The 22,800-nt window shown below is 37.3% G+C and overlaps 1 protein-coding gene across 6 annotated transcripts in view; it reads left to right on the top strand.

Annotated features, from left to right (window-relative positions):
- AGTPBP1 (ATP/GTP binding carboxypeptidase 1) overlaps positions 1-22,800 on the top strand; it is a 208,423-nt gene that overhangs the window by 18,887 nt on the left and 166,736 nt on the right. For all 6 annotated transcript variants that reach the window (XM_053576852.1, XM_053576834.1, XM_053576841.1 and 3 more), the window contains exon 3: positions 20,787-20,911. In XM_053576852.1, coding sequence (XP_053432827.1) covers positions 20,787-20,911 — 125 coding nt within the window. The remainder of the gene's footprint in view (positions 1-20,786; positions 20,912-22,800) is intronic.

Genomic DNA, 22,800 nt, shown 5'->3' with positions numbered 1-22,800 from the left:
GACATCAATAAAACTTTTCCTTGGGTGAAGGGAAGGAGAAGAGGAGTAATGACTTGAAACACACAGGCTGTGTCAGTACTAGAATATACTCTAGAAAAGCCTTAAAGATAGTCTTTTCAGTAGTCAGATAAAAATCAAATGAATCATTTATGTGGGAGAAAAAGTGGCTGCTTACACCAACAAAGACTGGTCACCTTGTGATTCAAAGAGTAAATAGAAATTGAAATTTTAGAATATTTTGAATATGGTCATGAGAGCCCTAGACCCCAGCCTTTGTTAAACAGGTATCCCAAAAAGGAGTTCACATATTTTCCTTTCTTTTTTTTTTTTTTTTTTTTTATTGTTGGGGATTCATTGAGGGTACAATAAGCCAGTTACACTGATTGCAATTGTTAGGTAAAGTCCCTCTTGCAATCATGTCTTGCCCCCACAAAGTGTGACACACACCAAGGCCCCACCCTCCTCCCTCCATCCCTCTTTCTGCTTCCCCCCCCATAAACTTAATTGTCATTAATTGTCCTCATATCAAGATTGAGTACATAGGATTCATGCTTCTCCATTCTTGTGATGCTTTACTAAGAATAATGTCTTCCACTTCCATCCAGGTTAATACGAAGGATGTAAAGTCTCCATTTTTTTTAATAGCTGAATAGTATTCCATGGTATACATATACCACAGCTTGTTAATCCATTCCTGGGTTGGTGGGCATTTAGGCTGTTTCCACATTTTGGCAATGGTAAATTGAGCTGCCATAAACAGTCTAGTACAAGTGTCCTTATGATAAAAGGATTTTTTTCCTTCTGGGTAGATGCCCAGTAATGGGATTGCAGGATCGAATGGGAGGTCTAGGTTGAGTGCTTTGAGGTTTCTCCATACTTCCTTCCAGAAAGGTTGTACTAGTTTGCAGTCCCACCAGCAGTGTAAAAGTGTTCCCTTCTCTCCACATCCACGCCAGCATCTGCAGTTTTGAGATTTTGAGATGTGGGCCATTCTCACTGGGGTTAGATGATATCTCAGGGTTGTTTTGATTTGCATTTCTCTAATATATAGAGATGATGAACATTTTTTCATATGTTTGTTAGCCATTCGTCTGTCATCTTTAGAGAAAGTTCTATTCATGTCTCTTGCCCATTGATATAAGGGATTGTTGACTTTTTTCATGTGGATTAATTTGAGTTCTCTATAGATCCTGGTTATCAAGCTTTTGTCTGATTGAAAATATGCAAATATCCTTTCCCATTGTGTAGGTTGTCTCTTTGCTTTGGTTATTGTGTCCTTAGCTGTACAGAAGCTTTTCAGTTTAATGAAGTCCCATTTGTTTATTTTTGTTGTTGTTGCAATTGCCATGGCAGTCTTCTTCATGAAGTCTTCCCCCAGGCCAATATCTTCCAGTGTTTTTCCTATGCTTTCTTTGAGGATTTTTATTGTTTCATGCCTTAAATTTAAGTCCTTTATCCATCTTGAATCAATTTTTGTGAGTGGGGAAAGGTGTGGGTCCAGTTTCAGTCTTTTACATGTAGACATCCAGTTCTCCCAACACCATTTATTGAATAGGGAGTCTTTCCCCCAAGGTAAGTTCTTGTTTGGTTTATCAAAGATTAGGTGGTTGTAAGATGTTAGTTTCATTTCTTGGTGTTCAATTCGATTCCAAGTGTCTATGTCTCTGTTTTTGTGCCAGTACCATGCTGTCTTGAGCACTATGGCTTTGTAGTACAGACTAAAATCTGGTATGCTGACGCCCCCAGCTTTATTTTTGTTACTAAGAACTGCCTTAGCTATACGGGGTTTTTTCCGGTTCCATACAAAACGCAGAATCATTTTTTCCAAATCTTGAAAGTACGATGTAGATACTTTGATAGGAATGGCATTGAATAGGTAGATAGCTTTGGGAAGTATAGACATTTTAACAATGTTGATTCTTCCCATCCATGAGCATGGTATGTTCTTCCATTTGTTAATATCCTCTGCTATTTCCTTTCTGAGGATTTCATAGTTTTCTTTATAGAGGTCCTTCACCTCCTTCGTTAGGTATATTCCTAGGTATTTCATTTTCTTTGAAACTATGGTGAAGGGAGTTGTGTCCTTAATTAGCTTCTCATCTTGACTGTTATTGGTGTATACAAAAGCTACTGACTTGTGGACATTGATTTTATATCCTGAAACATTACTGTATTTTTTGATGACTTCTAGGAGTCTTGTGGTTGAGTCTTTGGGGTTCTCTAAGTATAAGATCATGTCGTCAGCAAAGAGGGAGAGTTTGACCTCCTCTGCTCCCATTTGGATTCCCTTTATTTCCTTGTCTTGCCTAATTGTATTGGCTAGAACTTCCAGCACTACGTTGAATAGTAAAGGTGACAGAGGACAACCTTGTCTGGTTCCAGTTCTAAGAGGAAAAGCTTTCAGTTTTACTCCATTCAGTAAAATATTGGCTGTGGGTTTGTCATAGATAGCTTCAATCAGTTTTAGAAATGTGCCACCTATGCCTATATTCTTCAGTGTTCTAATTAGAAAAGGATGCTGGATTTTATCAAATGCTTTTTCTGCTTCTATTGAGAGGATCATGTGATCTTTATTTTTGCCTCTGTTAATATGGTGGATAACGTTTATAGACTTGCGTATGTTAAACCAGCCTTGCATCCCTGGGATGAAGCCTACTTGATCATGATGAATGACTTTTTTGATGATAAGCTGTAATCTATTGGCTAGGATTTTGTTGAGAATTTTTGCGTCTATGTTCATGAGTGAGATTGGTCTGAAATTCTCCTTTTTGTTTGGGTCTTTTCCTGGTTTTGGTATCAGGGTGATGTTTGCTTCATAGAATGTGTTGGGGAAGATTCCTTCTTCCTCAGTTTTTTGGAATAATTTCTGCAGTACAGGAATAAGCTCTTCCTTGAAGGTTTGATAGAATTCTGGAGTGAAGCCATCTGGACCAGGGCATTTTTTAGTTGGAAGCTTTTTTATTGTTTCTTTGATCTCAGTGCTTGAAATTGGTCTGTTCAGGAGGTCTATTTCTTCCTGGCTAAGTCTAGGGAGAGGGTGTGATTCCAAATATTGATCCATTTCCTTCACATTGTCAAATTTCTGGGCATAGAGTTTCTGGTAGTATTCAGAGATGATCTCTTGTATCTCTGTGGGATCAGTTGTTATTTCCCCTTTATCGTTTCTGATTGAGGTTATTAGAGATTTTACTTTTCTATTTCTAGTTAGTCTGGCTAATGGTTTATCTATTTTATTTATTTTTTCAAAAAACCAACTCCTTGTTTCATTAATTTTCTGAATGATTCTTTTGTTTTCAATTTCATTGATCTCTGATTTGATTTTGGATATTTCTTTTCTTCTACTGAGTTTAGGCTTAGATTGTTCTTCTTTTTCCAATTCCATAAGATCTCTTGTGAGATTGTTGATGTGCTCTCTTTCTGTTTTTCGAATGTAGGCATCTAAAGCGATGAATTTTCCTCTCAAAACTGCTTTTGCAGTATCCCACAGGTTTTGGTAGCTTGTGTCTTCATTGTTGTTATGCTCAAGGAAGTTAATGATTTCCTGTTTTATTTCTTCCTTCACCCATCTGTTATTCAACAGAAGATTGTTTAATTTCCATGCCTTTGGGTGGGCTTGAGCATTTTTGTTAGAGTTGAGTTCCACCTTTAGTGCCTTATGGTCTGAAAAGATACAAGGTAAAATTTCAATTCTTCTGATTCTGTTGATATTTGTTTTGTGTCCCAGGATATGATCAATTTTGGAGAATGTTCCATGGGGTGGTGAGAAGAATGTATATTCTTTATCTTTGGGGTGGAGTGTTCTATATGCATCTATCAAGCATAGTTGTTCTAAGGTCTCATTTAAATCTCTTACATCTTTGTTTAATTTCTGTTTAGAGGATCTGTCCAGCTCTGTAAGAGGTGTGTTAAAGTCCCCTGTTATGATGGTATTATCAGATATCATATTGCTCAGACTGAGTAAGGTCTGCTTCAAGAATCTGGGAGCATTTAAATTGGGTGCATAAATATTTAGAATGGAAATGTCTTCTTGTTGTAGTTTTCCCTTGACCAATATAAAGTGACCATCTTTGTCTTTTTTGACTTTAGTTGCTTTAAATCCACATGTATCTGAAAATAAGATTGCAACTCCTCTTTTCTTCTGAATTCCGTTTGCCTGAAAAATTGTCTTCCAACCCTTGACTCGGAGCTTTAATTTGTCTTTTGAAGCCAGGTGTGTTTCTTGCAGACAGCAAATGGATGGCTTGTGTTTTTTAATCCAGTCAGCCAATCTATGTCTCTTCAGTGGGGAATTCAGGCCATTAACATTTATTGTGATAATTGATAAGTGTGGTAGTATTCTATTCGTCTTATTTGGTGAGAGTCCATTGCTTAATTTTATCTTTTGCATCAGTGTGGAGGTTAGGTTTTGTCCTTTGATTTCTGAGTTCTTACTTTGCTGCTGATCCATTGTGGTGGTCAGTGTGCAGAACAGGTTGAAGTATTTCCTGTAGAGCTGGTCTTGTTGTGGCGAATTTCCTCAATGTTTGTATATCCGTAAATGATTTGATTTCTCCGTCAATTCTGAAGCTTAGCTTAGCAGGGTACAGAATTCTGGGCTGAAAATTGTTCTGTTTAAGTAGATTAAAGGTAGATGACCATTGTCTTCTTGCTTGGAAAGTTTCATTAGAGAAGTCTGCGGTCACTCTGATGGATTTGCCCCTGTAGGTCAACTGGCGCTTACTCCTGGCAGCTTGCAGAATCTTTTCTTTTGTCTTGACTTTGGACAGGTTCATCACAATGTGTCTTGGAGAAGCTCGGTTAGAGTTGAGGCGACCCGGGGTCCGATAGCCCTCTGAAAGCAGTGTGTCAGACTCTTTGGTGATGTTTGGGAAATTTTCTTTTATAATATTCTCTAGTATGGCTTCCATTCCTCTGGGGCATTCTTCTTCCCCTTCTGGAATTCCTATAACTCGTATGTTGGAACGCTTCATAAAGTCCCATAATTCTGACAGTGAACGTTCTGCTTTCTCTCTCTTCTTTTCTGCCTCTTTTACTGTCTGAGTTATCTCAAGAACTTTGTCTTCTACCTCTGAAATTCTTTCTTCTGCATGGTCTAACCTGTTGCTGATACTTTCCATTGTATCTTTAAGTTCCCTAATTGACTGTTTCAGTTCCTTCAGGTCTGCTATATCCTTTTTATATTCTTCATATCGTTCATCTCTTATTTGATTCTGTTTTTGGATTTCCTTTTGGTTATTTTCCACTTTATTAGCAATTTCCTTCATTGTTTCCATCATTTCTTTCATTGTTTTCAACATGTGTATTCTAAATTCCCTTTCTGTCATTCCTAACATTTCTATACTGGTGGAATCATCTGCAGTAGCTACCTCATGGTCCCTTGGTGGGGTTGTTCTAGACTGGTTCTTCATGTTGCCTGGAGTTTTCTGCTGATTCTTCCTCATGAGTGATTTCTTTTATCTGTTTCCTTGCCCTAATTTTCCTTTCACTTCCTCTTGCTCTTTAAGTTCTTGTGCCTGTGGACTAAGGGTTATAGGACCAGAAGGGTGAGAAGGTTGAAGAGCAAAAAAAGGGGATGAAAGAAAGGAGGACCGAGTGATAAGAAAAAAAGAAAGATAGAGAAAGGAGAGGGGGTGGGTATAAGGAATATTGACAAAAAGAAGAGAGGCACAGAAAGAGGGAGACAGGGCAATATAGGTGTACAGTAGGGTACTTTGACACAACCTTAAAAAACCCCACCTTCTGGGGGTGCCCAGTTGCGTGGTTCCCTTGAGGTCAGCAGCTCTTTGCTAACCTGATCAGACACAGTACCCCACCTCCACCAAGTAGAGAGGAAAGACAAAAATGCTTTAAATCAAACCAAAAGAAGCAAACAGAAAACTTTACGGGGATAAAATTGGGTGAAAAACCAAATTATATCGGTAGAAACACTAGCAAAAATGAAGTTGAAGTTATTAAAAAAGGCAGCAATGGGAAATTATAATTAAACTAGGAAAATTGAGAAAGAAAAAGGGATCTGTGTGGAAAAGATTGAAATTAAAAAAACAAAAGAACATCAGCAACGTCAAAATAAACAAACAAAAAAAACAACCAAACCAAAAACAAAAAGAAGAAAAAAATACACAACCAAAAACAAAGCAGTTTCTATATGTTATTGAATATTGTCTGGGCAACACGTGGTCTTCTGGGGTATGAGATGTTAGTCACAGTTCTGATACGACTGGAGGCTGCTGATTTCTCAAACCCCAGCAGGTAGACACCCTAAATCTCTCTTCAGCCTACTTAAAAGGCACTTTGAACTTGTAAACTTGCTGAGCAGAAGCTTTCCCAGCTTTCTCGCTGGAATCGCTGCTGAAGTGGCTATGCACTTACTCAGTGTGCCAAAACCGATCTCACTCTGCCCCTGAGGGTTAGGGCTGCAAGGCGGCTCAGACCCCACCCTTAGGCTACTTGGTTGCTGGGTTACCAGCTCCCACCCGTTTCTAGCTCTGGGACCCTGAGGGCAGAGCTTGCCGGGGCAGATCACTGACAATGGATCCGTGTGACCCACCGCCAAACACTATCAGCTCCGTCTGGCTCAGCGGCTCAGACTGGGGCCCTAGACAACGGCCAAAGTTCTCCGCACTCCCGCTCAGGCCTTCCCCAAGGCAGTTCAACTCAGTGCCAAGTCCAAGGACATCAAAAGAGTTCACAGGTAAGGCCTTTCTGGTTTGCAGTCTCGCTGCTACTGAACTTACAGTTGTGGGCGGGTTTAGACGGATTGAACACACGCGACCACTTGCCGGCTTTCCACTGTTTTAGTCCTCCTCTTGGGGTCCAGAAGTCTCTCGCTGACTCCCTGTATTTTCATAGGAGTGATGATAGGCAGTTCCCACCAGCCAGAGATGCCTGGAGTCCTATCTCCCCAGACTCACGGTGCCCAGATGCAAGGAAGCTGTTACTCGGCTGCCATCTTGCTCCGCCTCACCATATTTTCCTTTCTTAAGGTCACAGAGATTCTGGTTCTCTTCCTTTGGGGCATGCGGCGTGATTGTATTATATTTTCTTTGAGACATGTTTCCTGTGAAACATGAGCTGAGGTGGTATTTGTCATTTCCAGATAAGAGCTTTAGGAGCTAGGGCACACTTGCCACATCTCTCTTTTTTCTCTTGTTGTGAGCATGGGAACATCTCTGGAAGCTTGAGTCTTTGAATGAGTAGAGTACCCTGCTGACCTGTACTGAATGTGTAATTGTGTAATGTGAGTTAGAATTACACTTTAGTTGTTTTGGAAATGTAAGTTCTCAGGGTGTTATCTGTGGAACTCAGATGTCAAAACTGTTTGCATAGAAATACTGAGACATCATTGCCTTTTCCACATTCATTGTCTTATGAGTGTAAAGTGAAATTTTCCAGAGGCTGTATGATGTGCGATATCGTAACAGATTGAAGGCAGAAGTATGCATAAGAATCTGTTTTCCATTGAGCCAGACACTAGAGAGATTTGCAATAATGTAAAATAATTGCTTTTCTCTCTAAACTTTTTATTTGTAAAATACAGGTATCTTGTATAAAAATATGTTAATTTTATAATGGATTTATGATTTTAATAAATTAATGAATAGTTTAAACTTTTCTGATTTTTAATTTGTAATATGGTAAATATTGATAAATAGATAACCAAATAAAATGGAGTAAAATAAGTTGTGTGTCTATTATTTGGAAGGAAACAGTAAAATGTGATTAAAGCAAGAAATAATTATAAGCGAGGAACAGGCATTTCTGAAAGATAATGTGCATTTGAAAAAAAAAACTATATCATTTGAAGGTAAATCTTCATTTCTGTGAATCTATTCAACCCTAAAAGTCAATATATTTTAATGGATTTTTTTGCTGCCATTTGTTGTTACCTTACTTATGAGGAAGACTCTATTTCCTATATTCACTTTACATTTTAAGGTGAAAAATGTAGTGCAGTTTATTTATGAAGGGAAGGCAGATTTTATAGTCCTTGCTCCTACTTGGGAAATCATTTGTGCAAAGGTAATATCTGTATACCATTGTATACTTTGCCATTATCCAAGAAAATTTATATAAACTCAAAGACTCAAGAGCAGCATGAGACCAGGACAGTGAAATAAATATTTGAGTGATAATACCCCTAAAATATACATTTGGGCTGGGCACAGTGGTGTGTAGTGATAATGATAGCTATTTGGGAAGCTAAGATGAGGGGATCAGTTGAGTTCAGTAGTGTGAACCCAACTTTCTGTTTAAAAAGACAAAGTGATACTTGTCTTTTAAAATAAATGAATGAATGAAGGGATGGATGAAATAAGTTTTTAAAGTATGTTTTTGCAATTAACTTAATTTGATTTCTTTCACATTGATCATTTTTTAAAAATGTCTTGATTTTCTTACTGTAACATAAATGATGTTAACAATTATAAACGAAACCCCGCAGGATTGATCTCAGCCTCATTTTGATTAATATAAAAATAGGTAAAGCAGGGAACATATATCTCCTTCTAAGTGTCTTTATTTAAAATGTTTCTGCTTTGCAGTTTAGTATCTCAAATTGCTCATGCACACCCTCCCCCACTTTTTTTCTTTCTATTTTAGTCCTGTTACTCTCAGATTTTTGCCTTTAACCATCAGTCAAAAGATAGAGCTGCCCTCTGGTGTTCTGCCTGTGACTTTCTCAATATTAGAAAGCAGTTACAAAAATTTTAGAGCTAAGTTGGAGAACGGCTTAGAATATCATTTTGTTTGATTTTCATTCTATAGATGAGAAAAAGAGAATAGAGAAGGAAATTGATTTAATTATGTACTTGATTTCCATTTATTTTCCTTCCTTCAAAATAATTCATCTGTCATGTGGAAAACATGATTCTTACAAAGAAATCACTTAAACTGAAAGTTTTTTGTTTTTTTTTTTGTAGTGGTGTAATTAACTTCAACTTTTTAAGTTACTGATAGAGCAAACTTAATTTTAGGGCCTGTGTTATATTAATTGTGTTTTATATGTTTGTGAATGGTTTTATATTGAATTATTTTGATAACAAATGTTTTGTTAGCTACTGAGAAATAATAACAGATAACTTTTTAAGAGAAATATAATTGGAGAAAACAAAATGCTTTGCTATTAATCAGAATTTTGGTTTCTGTGGATGCAAATTTTTCTCAAGTCTGGGTTGCAGAAGATTTTAAAGTATGTGTTTGCTCTCTAGTAAAAAGACTGTGGTCTGTGGTGCCTTAAATACCATTGCTCACTAGAAAGAATGAGGACCCTTTAGAGAAAGGGTTGATTCCTAATCAGAAGTACAACCAAAAATAGCAGTTGGCTTCAGAACACCTTTATATTCTTAAATTAGTGATGGCTCTAAAATTATGTGGAAAATTATTTTATCTACTGATAAAATTAGTTATGGCTCTAAAATTATGTGGAAAATTATTTTATCTATTGATATTTATAATACTATAAATTAAAACCAAGTATTAAAACTACTTATCAGAGGGAGGAGCAAGAAGGTGGCCGAGTAACAGTTTCCTTGCATCTGGGCACCATGAGACTGGGAAGAGAAGACTCCAGGCATCTCTGGCTGGTGGGATCTGCCCAGAAACATCCCTTTGGGGACACAGGAAGTCAGTGAGAGACTTCTAGACCCCATGAGGAGGACAAAAGCAGTGGAGAACTGGGCTCATCGAAACCATAGGCCAGAGGCATGGTAACTTCAAGAGCAAGAGGAAGTGAAAGGAAAATTAGGGCAAGGACACAGATAAAAGAAAACACTCATGAGGAAGAATCAGCTGAAAAATTCTGGCAACATGAAAAACCAGTCCAGAGCAACCCCTGTGAGGTAGCTACTGCAGAGGATTCCACCTATAAAGAAATGTTAGAAATGACAGAAAGGGAATTTAGAATATAGATGATGAAAACAATGAAGGAAATGATGGAAACAATGAAGGAAACTGCTGATAAAATGGAAAATAACCAAAAGGAAATCCAAAAACAGAATCAAATAAGAGATGAACAACATGAAGAATATGAAAGGGTATAGCAGAGCTGAAGGAACTGAAGCAATTAGGGAACTTAAAGATGCAATAGAAAGTATCAGCAAGAGGTTAGACCATACAGAAGAAAGAATCTCAGAGGTAGAAGACAAAGCTCTTGAGATAACTCGGACAACTAAAGAGGTAGAAAAGAAGAAAGAGAAAGCAGAACGTTCACTGACAGAATTATGGGACTTTATAAAGCGTTCAAACATACGAATTATAGGTATCCCAGAAGAGGAAGAAGAATGCCCCAGGGGAATGGAAGCCATACTAGGGAATTTTTTTTTTGAAACAGAGCCTTAAGCTGTTGCCCTGGGTAGAGTGCCATGGGGTCACAGCTCACAGCAACCTCCACCTCCTGGGCTTAAGCGATTCTCTTGCCTCAGCCTCCCAAGGAGCTGGGACTCCAGGTATCTGCCACAACATCCAGCTATTTTTTGGTTGTAGTTGTCATTGTTGTTTGGCAGACCTTGGCTGGATTCGAACCCGCCAGCTCTGGTGTATGTGGCTGCTGCCTTAGCTGCTTGAGGTACATACAGGCACTGAGCCATACAAGAGAATATTATAAATGAAAATTTCCCAAATAACACCAAAGATTCTGACACACTCTTTTCAGAGGGATATCGGACCCCAGGTTTGCCTCAACTCTAACAGAGCTTCTCTCAGACACATTGTGATGAACCTGTCTAAAGTTAAGATGAAAGAAAAGATTCTGCAAGATGGCAGGAGTAAGCAACAGTTGACCTACAGGGGCCAATCCATCAGGGTGACTGCAGACTTCTCTAATGAAACTTTCCAAGCAAGAAGACAATGGTCATCTACCTTTAATCTACTTAAACAGAACAATTTCCAGCCCAGAATTCTCCCTCCTGCTAAGCTAAGCTTTGAAGCTGACAGATAAATCAAATCATTTATTAATATACAAACATTGAGGAAATTCGCCCCAACAAGATTAGCTCTACAGGAAATACTTCAACCTGTTCTGCACACTGACCGACACAGTGGACCAACAGCAAAGTAAGAACTCAGAAATTAAAGGACAGAACCTAACTTCCACACTGATGCAAAAGATAAAACTAAGCAATGGACTCTCACAAAATAAGATGAATAGAACACTACCACACTTATCAATTATCTCAATAAATGTTAATGGCTTGAATTCCTCACTGAAGAGACATAGATTGGCTGACTGGATTAAAAAACACAAGCCATCCATTTGCTGTCTGCAGGACACAAACCTATCTTCAAAAGATAAATTACAACTCAGGGTTAAGGGTCGGAAGACAATTTTTCAGGCAAACGGAATTCAGAAGAAAGGAGGGGTTGCAATCTTATTTTCTGAGACGTGGATTTAAAGTAACTAAAGTCAAAAAAGACAAAGATGGTCACTTTATTTATATTGGTCAAGGGAAAAATACAACAAGATGTTTCAATTCTAAATGTTAATGCACCCAACTTAAATGCCCCCAGATTCTTGAAACAGTCCTTACTCAGTCTGAGCAATATGGTATCCTATAACACCATAATAACAGGGGACTTTAACACTCCTCTTACAGAGCTCTAAACAGATCCTCTAAACAGAAATTAAACAAAGATATAAGGGACTTAAATAAGACCCTAGAACAACGTGCTTGATACATGCATATAGAACACTCCATCCCAAAGATAAAGAATATACATTCTTCTCATCACCCCATGGAACATTCTCCAAAATTGATCATATCCTAGGACACAAAAAAAACCTGAACAGAATCAAAAGAATTGAAATTTTACCTTGTATCTTCTCAGACCACAAGGCACTAAAGGTAAAACTCAACTCCAACAAAAACATTCAACTCCAACACAAGGGCATGGAAATTGAACAACCTTCTGTTGAATGACAGTTTGGTGCAGGAAGAAATAAAAGAGGAAATCATTAACTTCCTTGAGCATAACAACAATGAAGATACAAGCTGCCAAAATCTGTGGGGTACAGAAAAAGCAGTTCTGAGAGGAAAATTTATTGCTTTAGATGCCTGCATCTGAAAAACAGAAAGAGAGTGTATCAACAAACTCACAAGCCATCTGATGGAACTGGAAAAAGAAGAACAACCTAAGCCTAAACCCCGCAGAAGAAAAGAAATATCCAAAATTAAATCAGAGATCAATGAAGTTGAAAACAAAAGAATCATTCAGAAAATCAATGAAACAAGGAGTTGGTTTTCTGAAAAATAAATAAAATAGATAAACCTTTGGCTAGACTAACTAGAAATAGAAAAGTAACTAGGTAAATCTCTAGTTACCTAGTTAAAAAGAAATATCCAAAATTAAATCAGAGATCAATGAAGTTGAAAACAAAAGAATTATTCAGAAAATCAATGAAACAGGAGTTGGTTTTCTGAAAAATAAATAAAATAGATAAACCTTTGGCTAGACTAACTAGAAATAGAAAAGTAACTAGGTAAATCTCTAGTTACCTCAATCAGAAATGGGGGATATAACAACTGATGCCACAGAGATACAAGAGATCATCTCTGAATACTACCAGAAACTCTATGCCCAGAAACTTGACAATGTGAAGGAAATGGATCAATATTTGGAATCACATCCTCTGCCTAGACTTAGCCAGGAAGAAATAGAGCTCCTGAACAGACCAATTTCAAGATAAAAGACACAATAAAAAAATCTTCCAAGAAAAAAATGCTGTGGTCAGGATGGCTTCACACCAGAATTCTATCAAACCTTCAAAGAAGAGCTTATTCCTTTACTGCAGAAATTATTCCAAAAAATTGAGGAGGAAGGAATCTGCCCTAACATGTTCTATGAAGCAAACATCATCCTGATACCAAAACCAGGAAAAGACCCAACTCAAAAGGAGAATTTCAGACCAGTTTTACTAATGAATATAGATGCAAAAATTCTCAACAAAATCTTAGCCAATAGATTACACCTTACCATCAAAAAAGTCACACATCACGATCAAGTAGGTTTCATCCCAGGGATGCAAGGCTGGTTTAACATACAAAAGTCCATAAGTGCTATTCACTGTATCAACAGAAGCAAAAACAAAGACCATATAGATGCAGAAAAGGCATTCAATAAAATCCAGCATCCTTTTCTAATTAGCACACTGCAGAGTACAGGCATAGGTGGCACATTTCTGAAACGGATCAAAGCTATCTATGACAAACCCACAGCTAATATTTTACTGAATGGAGTAAAACTGAAAGCTTTTCCTCTTAGAACTGGAACCAGACAAGGTTGTCCTCTGTCACCTTTACTATTCAACATAGTGCTGGGAGTTCTAGCCAATACAATTAGGCAAGACAAGGAAATAAAGGGAATTCAAATGGGAGCAGAGGAGGTCAAACTCTCCCTCTTTGCTGTCGATGATCTTATACTTGGAGAATCCCAAAGACTCAACCACAAGACTCTTGGAAGTCATCAAAAAATACAGTAATGTCTCAGGATATCAAATCAATGTCCACAAGTCAGTAGCATTTGTATACGCCATTAACAGTGAAGATGAGAAGCTAATTAAGGACACAACTCCCTTCACCATAGTTTCAAGGAAAATGAAATACCTAGGAATATACCTAATGAAGGAGGTGAAGGACCTCTATAAAGAAAATTATAAAATCCTCAGAAAGGAAATAGCAGAGGATATTAACAAATGGAAGAACATACCATGCTCATGGCTGGGAAGAATCAACATTGTTAAAATGTCTATACTTCCCAAAGCAATCTACCTATTTAATGCCATTCCTATTAAAATACCAACATCGTACTTTCAAGATTTGGAAAAAATGGTTCTGCATATTGTATGGAACCAGAAAAAAAACCCATATAGCTAAGGCAGTTCTTAGTAATAAAAATAAAGCTGGGGGCATCAGCATACCAGATTTTAGTCTGTACTACAAAGCCATAGTGGTCAAGACAGCATAGTACTGGCACAAAAACAGAGACATAGACACTTGGAATCAAATTGAAAACCAAGAAATGAAACTAACATCTTACAACCACCTAATCTTCGATAAACCAAACAAGAACATACCTTGGGGGAAAGACTCCCTATTCAATAAATGGTGTTGGGAGAACTGGATGTCTACATGTAAAAGACTGAAACTGGACCCACACCTTTCCCCACTCACAAAAATTGATTCAAAATGGATAAAGGACTTAAATTTAAGGCATGAAACAATAAAAATCCTCAAAGAAAGCATAGGAAAAGCACTGGAAGATATTGGCCTGGGGAAAGACTTCATGAAGAAGACTGCCATGGCAATTGCAATAACAACAAAAATAAACAAATGGGACTTCATTAAACTGAAGAGCTTCTGTACAGTTAAGGAGACAACAACCAAAGCAAAGAGACAACCTACACCATGGGAAAGGATATTTGCATATTTTGAATCAGACAAAAGCTTGATAACTAGGATCTGTAGAGAACTCAAATTAATCCACATGAAAAAAGCCAACAATCCCATACATCAATGGGCAAGAGACATGAATAGAACCTTCTCTAAAGAAAACAGACGAATGGCTAACAAACACATGAAAAATTGCTCATCATCCCTAATTATTAGAGGAATACAAATCAAAACCACCCTGAGATACCATCTAACTCCAGCAAGAATGGCCCACATCACAAAATCTCCAAACTGCAGATGCTGGTGTGGATGTGGAGAGAAGGGAAGACTTTTACACTGCTGGTGGGACTGCAAACTAATACAGCTTTTTTGGAAGGAAGTATGGAGAGCCCTCAAAGAACTCAAGCTAGACCTCCCATTTGATCCTGCAATCCCATTACTGGGCATCTACCCAGAAGGAAAAAATATCCTTTTATCATAAGGACACCTGCATGAGACTGTTGATTGCAGCTCAATTTACAATCGCCAAAATGTGGAAACAGCCTAAATGCCCACCAGCTCAGGAATGGATTAACAAGCTGTGGTATATGTACACCCTGGAATACTACTCAGACATTAAAAAAATGGAGACTTTACATCCTTTATATTAACCTGGATGGAAGTGGAAGACATTATTCTTAGTAAAGCTTCACAAGAATGGAGAAGCATGAATCCTATGTACTCAATTTTGATATGAGGACAATTAATGACAATTAATGATAAGTTGGGGTGGGGGAAGGGGAGAGCAGAAAGAGAAAGAAGGAGGGAGGGGTGGGAGAAAGGAAGAGAGAGAGAGGGAAAGGAGGGAGGGAGGAGTGGGGTCTTGGTGTGTGACACACCTTTTGGGTCAAGACACAATTGTGAGAGGGACTTTTAACAACAACAAGCTATCAGTTCATTTAAAAATAAGAATAAACAACCCATGGCATAAGGTATAAGATATTTGTATTAAAAATAATTATTTTCCTACACAGAAAATATTTGGTAAGAAGTGTGGCATACTTTTATTACATTTTTGCAGATTTCTTTAATCTCCGGCTTAATGGAAGATAACTGGATTCTCTTACCTGGTTCTGATTCCACATTTATTATATGCATGTGTACATACTCTTTATACACATGCATATTTTGTGTGTGTGTATGTTGTTTTTGTGTTCTTATTGTTGAAGGATATGAAGAAAAAGATCTGGGATATGTAATTAGTAAATGGAAGGAGTGCTTAATAACCTTTTGAATTTATTGTTCTTTGATTTATAGTGGGACAAAATAAAATTGTGTGTTTTTGGAGAAAAACAGTAAAAATGTGATTGAAGCAAGAGTGATAGTTATAAATGAGGAACAAATAGTTTTAAATGATAGCATATATACATACTTTGGAAATAAACTAGTCTTTGAAGTTCAAATTGAAATTGTTTTTGATATTATACTAAGATTTGGTAAGTGGTAGTTTCTTAAAGGTTATTGTCAATGTGGAATCTGAAGCCATATTAGTGAACTTTTTTGCACACTGTTAATATTAAAATTCATTGGTCTATTGTGCACTTTGAATAATTCTTTTACCCTTATCTGAATTTATAACATCATACATTGATCATTTGGAAAATAATTGGTGTAGTGAGTTATGCAGAACTTGTAACGTAAACATTGATCCTTCTTTTTACACAATATTAAAAAGTTATATCTGTCAGTGTCACCACTGACTTTATGTGAAAATTCTTTAAATATTCAGGAATTGTTAAGGTCATGATGATTAGATTGATATTTTCCAAAATTCTGATTTTTGCTTGAAAGCTCAAGTTTTATCATAGGCAATAAATGTATCAGTTGTTTCCTTGAAATGAGTCACTTTGCTTACTTCTAGAAAAATGTCTGGCAGAGTATCCCAGTCTGAATCATTGTTGTTTGTTCATTGGTTTTTGAAGTAAAAGTGATGCTCTATGAAAAAAAGTGGCTAGTTCAATTTGCAAGTCAGTCACATGTATTTTCTCAAACCCAAGATAACTGTCAGATTTCAGTGTGCAGCAGAAGTGTTTTTGTGCACACAGAATGTTAGGATGGTGTGTACTCATGGGTGAAACTGTCTTTTTATAATTACGAGTGGATGCTGGTGGAGAATGTGGTGTGACCTGTAGCATAATTTAATGTTACTACTTTGATTTGTGCTGTGGCATCACCCTTTATCCATCATTGCCTTGGACCATTGTGCAAATGTCAACATAGCGTCAAAGTTAAATTGTGTAGTATTTTTATGAACATAGTTTTCAACCTAGCAGATTTTGTGAAAAGGTTTCAAGTACCTTCAAAGTTTTATAGACCACACTTTGAGAGCTGCTGGTGAATAAGAGCTTTGTCAGACTAGAAAACCAATATGTTTTTTAAAAAATCTGTCAAAAATTAAGATTGTAGCAAAAGAACTCGGGAGCCAACTTAGAGAGGTTCTTATTGATCAAAGATGAGACAGTTTCAGCATTAGTAACTGCAGTAGAGGCTCAGTACCTGTAGCTCAGCGGTTAGGTGCCAGCCACATACACCAGAGCTGGTGGGTTCGAATCCAGCCCAGGCCTTCCAAACAACAGTGACAACTACAACCAAAAAGTAGTCAGGCATTGTGGCGGGCACCTTGTAGTCCCAGCTACTTGGGAGGCTGAGGCAAGAGAATCATGTAAGCCCAAGAGTTTGAGGTTGCTATGAGCTGTGATGCCACAGAACTCTACTGAGGGTGACATAGTATGATTCTGTCTCAATAAAATAAAATAAAATAACTGCAGTAGATAAAACATCAAATATGTTTGGGTGGCACCTGTGGCTCAAAGGAGTAGGGTGCCGGCCCCATATGCCAGAGGTGCTGGGTTCAAAACCAGCCCCGGCCAAAAACTGCAAAAACCCCTCCCCCAAAAAACAAAAAACCAAAACCAAAACAAAACATCAAATATGTTTAAATCTGTGAATTAATATTGATACATGAATTCAATATACTTCATTTGGGACCTGTGGAAGATTTTAGGAAATGAAATCATTCTTCTGAAGACTGGTAAATACAAGCAAATTAAAAATCCAGTGTTTATTTCACTTTTCTTTAATGAACTGTACCTCTAAGTAACCATAAAGAATGGAATATTTATGGAGCTATCTATAATTCTCTGAGGAAATAACCTCAGTTGTAAGTGAAGAAGGAATGGAATAATAGAGTTATTGTTTTTCAACCTTTAATAAAGTGATGGATTTAAGAAATGGTGATTAGTGACTATTCACATATCTTACAAAAGATCCCCAGACTTATCTGCCTCCTTATGGAAGAGTGTAGTACTACTTGAATTCTTGTCAACAGATCAAGCTGTAATCAGACTAGGCCTTTGGATCTGACTTTCAGTTTACAGAAAATATGTATAGAAAATAGAGAAACTTATTGAAACCATGGGTATGTAATGGCAAAATCTAGAATGCGGGAACCTGAACTATAAAAAAACTAAGCTTTTTTTTAACCAATAAATTTCAAGGAAAAAAGAATAATATAAAAATCCTTAGATAAAAAGACAAATGCAGTTTATAGATTTGCTTGGTTTCTGATTTGTAAACTGTTAAAGAAAATGAGAGCAAGAATTTTGGAAATTTGAACACGGATTTTGATATTAAAGGATTGTTGTTACCGTTTTTGGTATGATAGTACGTTGTAGATATATGTGTTTAAATAATTTTTATGTTTTAGGAAATGGTTAATGCTGGCCAGGCGTGGTGGCTCATGCCTGTAGTTCCAGCGCTGTGGGAGGCCGAGGCAGGTGGATTTCCTGAGCTCAGAGGTTCGAGACTAGCATGAGCAGGAGTGAGCCAGAGTGAAACCCCGTCTCTACCAAAAAACCCCAAACAAACAAAAAATACTGGGCGTTGTGGTGGGCGCCTGTAGTCCCAGCTCCTTGGGAGGCAAAGGGCAAGAGAATTGCTAAAAGAATGGGGGGGAAAAAAAAACAACAAAAACTCCAAACTAAGAACAGTGAAAGCCAGCTAAATTGAAAGCAAAAAAAAAAAAGAAAGAAAGTGGTTAATGCTGAAGTTTTTTTCAGAGGAAATGATCTTTGAAATTTGCTTCAAAGTTAGCCATTGCCATGTGTGTGCTTGCACATGGGTGTGTGTGGAAGGAATAAGATTGTCTGTAATATCGACCTCTCTTCATGAATGACACTTTCTCTCCCCTTAGAAAAACATTTAATCCATTTGCACACTGCTGTTTTCTTCATGGGATTATCCTATAAAGTTGGACTAACATGTCCCTGATTTCACTTCCACTCTTGCCAAATTTAACAAGAAACTGAATGTTTGTTCATTGCCTTAATTCAAGCTCTGACATTATCACAGTGGCACACAAAAACATGCAACAATAATGAACGCTTGTCAGCAGGACATCACCACACATTGACAGAACACGGCTGTGAGACACTGATGAGAGACACTGTGAGACACAAGGTTATGAAACCTTACTGAGCTGTTTGGAAAGTGCTGCCATCATAAGTGCACTGTGGCAAGACTGTTGTCAGAGTTAGTTCTCTGGTTTTGATTCTGCTCTATAATTATATAAAGTGTAACCACTGGAGAAACTAAGTGAAGGTTATGAGAGACCACTGTATTTTTTTGTGATTCTATAATTATTTCAGAATAAAAAGTTATAAAAAAAACACTGTGAGGGATGGAGTATTAGGCATCAAGAAGGGAAGCAGGCTAATTAGGGGGCTGTGAAAGATGATAATTACTTGGACTTGGGAAATGACCAGTAGGAGTGGAGAGAATCATAGGAATGGAGAGAAGTGAATGGATTTGAGGTATTTTAGAGATTGTGCTTATATTGGGTTACAGTACGGAAAAAAGGACTCTGGATTTTTGTCTTGAGCAATTGATGGTTTCACGTGAATTTGAGAAGGTTAAGATTAGAAGAGGAATAGGTTTGAGAGGAGGAACAGAAGAAGTTTTATATGGGGCTTATCGAGTTGGGTAAGCTCTCAGAAGTTGAGGCTGCTGTTGCAGGTAGGAGCCAAGCAGCACATGAATGACAAATGACAGATGTGGGGTTAGATGAGCTCACTTACGACAGAAATCTAGAGGGAGAGAGAAGAGAAGTAGTCTCTAACAGAGCTGTTGGGGGAGAAGTATTCTTAAAGTATTTTTTAGCTTTTTTATTTGGAGATTTATACACAATATTTATTTTTATTTCTATGCTATGCTGGCTGGCTGAAAAAGTGATAACTATTCTACAAAATAATGGTGTATTAGCTACATTTTCAAACAATATGCTCAGTATTGTTTTCAACCTCTACATCTTTTATGGTAAGTATTCCTCTTATTACATTCTTCCTTAAGTAGTCAAGTCCAGCCACACCGGTGACCTCATTGTTCACAGAACAGAGCACGTTTGCTCCTGCCCTGGCATCTTGGTGCTTCTGACTCCTTTTTTCTGGATAGCTTTTTTTGCTGGTATCTGCCTGGTTTACTCCTAACTTCTTTTAGGCCTGCCCTTAAATGGTATCTCTCAGTGAGGTCTTCTCTGATCACTCTGTCTTGAATTGATCCCCACCCTGTACCTTTTATTCCCCCAACCTGCTTTTTCTCCATAACATTTCTCATCACCTGGCATACTGTGTTTTGTAGTTATATATTTACTTACTTTTTGTCTCTCACCAATTGAATGTACAGTCTGTGAGGGGCAGGAGTTTTTCTTTTGCTTTATCTACATATGTACGGATGCTTATATGATGAATGGGAACTGGGTGGAATAGATACGTTTAAGGATCTGGTGGTGGGAAGAGAGTGTATTTTTGTTTAATTTTATAACAGTTATGAAGCAGGGCATTAACTGAGAGTGAAGTGGGGTAGGAGGAAAGATTGTCTGAGTTCTGAGGAGAGCTTTAAAGTGTGAAAAGTCTTCTTCGGAAGTAGAAAGGTGAACTTTCTGGGTATGATGTAGGATTCCTGAGCAGAGTCGAAGGGACATTTGTGATTCATGCTTTTCTTTTTTGAGACAGAATCTCACTCTGTTGTTCTGGTAGAGTGCCATAGCATCATTGTGGCTCGCAACAACCTTAAACTCTTGGGCTCCAGTGATCCTCTTGCCTCAGCCTCCCCAGTAGCTGGGACTACAGGTGCCCACCACAATGCCTGGCTCATTTGATGTGTGGTTTTCTGAATTAGAATGTGTTTCTTCTACTTAAATCAGTAGAATCTTACCAACATTATGTTATAAAATACATATATGTAAGAAAATGTGACATGTGTAGATGCTTAATGCTTTAGTGATAGATTTGTTTTTGGAAACAGCGATCTTTCTAGTATTGAATTTACCACTGATGTAGACTGTGCTCTAATATTCTACAATTTTTTTAGCCTTACCAATAATTCTCGGATTCTGGGACTCCTGGCTCAGCTGGAGAAGATCAACACTGAGTCTACAGAATCAGATGCTGCCAGACATGTTACATCAAAAATTCTTCATCTGGCTCAAAGTCAGGGTAAGCTTTAATCTCTTTTTTGTTTTTGGAATGCTTTTCTAATTCTTTAAAAGTGGATGTTAAAAGTATTCAAACTTTTGATGAATGGATATTTTTTGTAAAATGGAACTTTCTCAGATTAACTCAAGAAGTAGATAAGTGAAAAACTTTGGAGGAATTTAATCTTCAGAGTTTTGTTTCTTATAATGATTACAATTTAACTTGTACATGATTGCCATCCCCTGTTCCATTTTCAAATAGTATCTAATTCCAGTGCTATTTGTAGAATACTGACAAAAAGATGTCAGGTAGTATAGAATATGGGTTGTTAGTGTGATCCCTACTTTGAAATTCAAGCTCTGCAATTCAGTGCGTGGGTACATTAAGGAAGCTATTGGATCTTTAGGATATAGCTGTACTATCTCTGTAATAGAGATGACAGATGTCACAAGGTTGTCATGAGATTTACATAAGAAGTGTATAAAAAAGGTTAAAAATATTATATAAATTTAATTAGACATTATTTCTATATATTATGAAACTAGTGCTACTAAATTGATATCAAAACTTTGGCCGAGTACCTGGAGAATTCTGACTTTGCACTTGGGAATATTGACTTTGCACTTAGAAATATAATGTGAAAAAGCCCAAATCATTAGTGAGTTAACTGTGTACACTGAAAGATGAATATCATTGCTAACAGAACACTTATTTCAGAAATGCAAAATGCTTTAACATATCAGGGAATATATTAGTATAAAATTATTTTAATAGGCCAAATAAAATTCATATAATTATCTCAATAGATAGTAAAAAAAGGACTTTGATAAGACTCTTAACCTGTGCTTGATTTAAATATACACATGCACACACCTTTTTTCCTGAATAAGGGAAAATCAGCAACTACTTTGGTGTTTAACAGTGATATATTTGTTAAAGGCATTTCTGTTAAAATGAGGTCCAACAACTATAATCTGTTTTAATTTTTTGTCACTTTATTATTCTGAAGGTTCAGGCCAGTGAAACAAAATGTTTAGCAGGCATTTACTGTTCTTAGACGCTTAGTATCCATTAGCCCTTCTAGGTGGTCATAGACCTTTAATTTATTTTGATAACTTCCTCCTATGCAGTCCATGCATTTGGGAATAGCCAAAGCCCAGGAAAGATCTCTAATAGATTGCATTTGTTTCTAGCAAAATTTAAAATACCTGCACCTTTTAATTCATAAAGTCACAATATTGGATTCTAAGCTCTGGAAATCACTTAGTTATCAACTAAGGCGGTTATATAATGATTTTCATTGTGTCAGTGCAAAGTTAAATGTACCAGGAATTTTCACTGTATCATATGAAATGTCTCTTCCTAAAACAAAACAAAACAAAACTAACAATAAGAAACAGAAAAACTCCAAGTCCTCCAAATCTCTAGGTAGCATGTTTGTCCATTTTTCCCACCACTGTAGACTTCCTGTTGCAGCCTGGCAGCCTCTAGTCCAATGGTTCTTAACCTTCCTAATGCCTCGTAATGCCGTGACCCTTTAATACAGTTCCTCATGTTCTGGTGACCCCCAACTATAAAATTTATTTTCGTTGTTATTTCATAACTGTAATTTTGCTACTGTTATGAATCATAATGTAAATAGCTGATGTGCAGGATGTATTTTCATTGTTACAAAGGGATGGTGACCCACAGGTTGAGAACTGCTGCCCTAGTCCAATATCACCGCTGAAAAGTGCTCCCAACCATACCACTACCAGAACACTGCCCCATGTTCTGCCCTGCGGAAACCAATTCCTAAGTACTGTCTTCTGGGAGAGTGTAATACAGTGACTCTGTAGTACATAGGATTAGCCAGCCAATATAGTGTAAGTTAGTAACGAAAGATTGTCCCATAATTAGCTATCCTTTTG

Source organism: Nycticebus coucang, chromosome 2, assembly GCF_027406575.1.
Source record: "Nycticebus coucang isolate mNycCou1 chromosome 2, mNycCou1.pri, whole genome shotgun sequence".
NCBI lineage: Eukaryota > Metazoa > Chordata > Mammalia > Primates > Lorisidae > Nycticebus > Nycticebus coucang.
The sequence above is the reverse complement of the archived record's forward strand: the minus strand, read 5'-3'. Positions and strand labels throughout refer to the sequence as shown.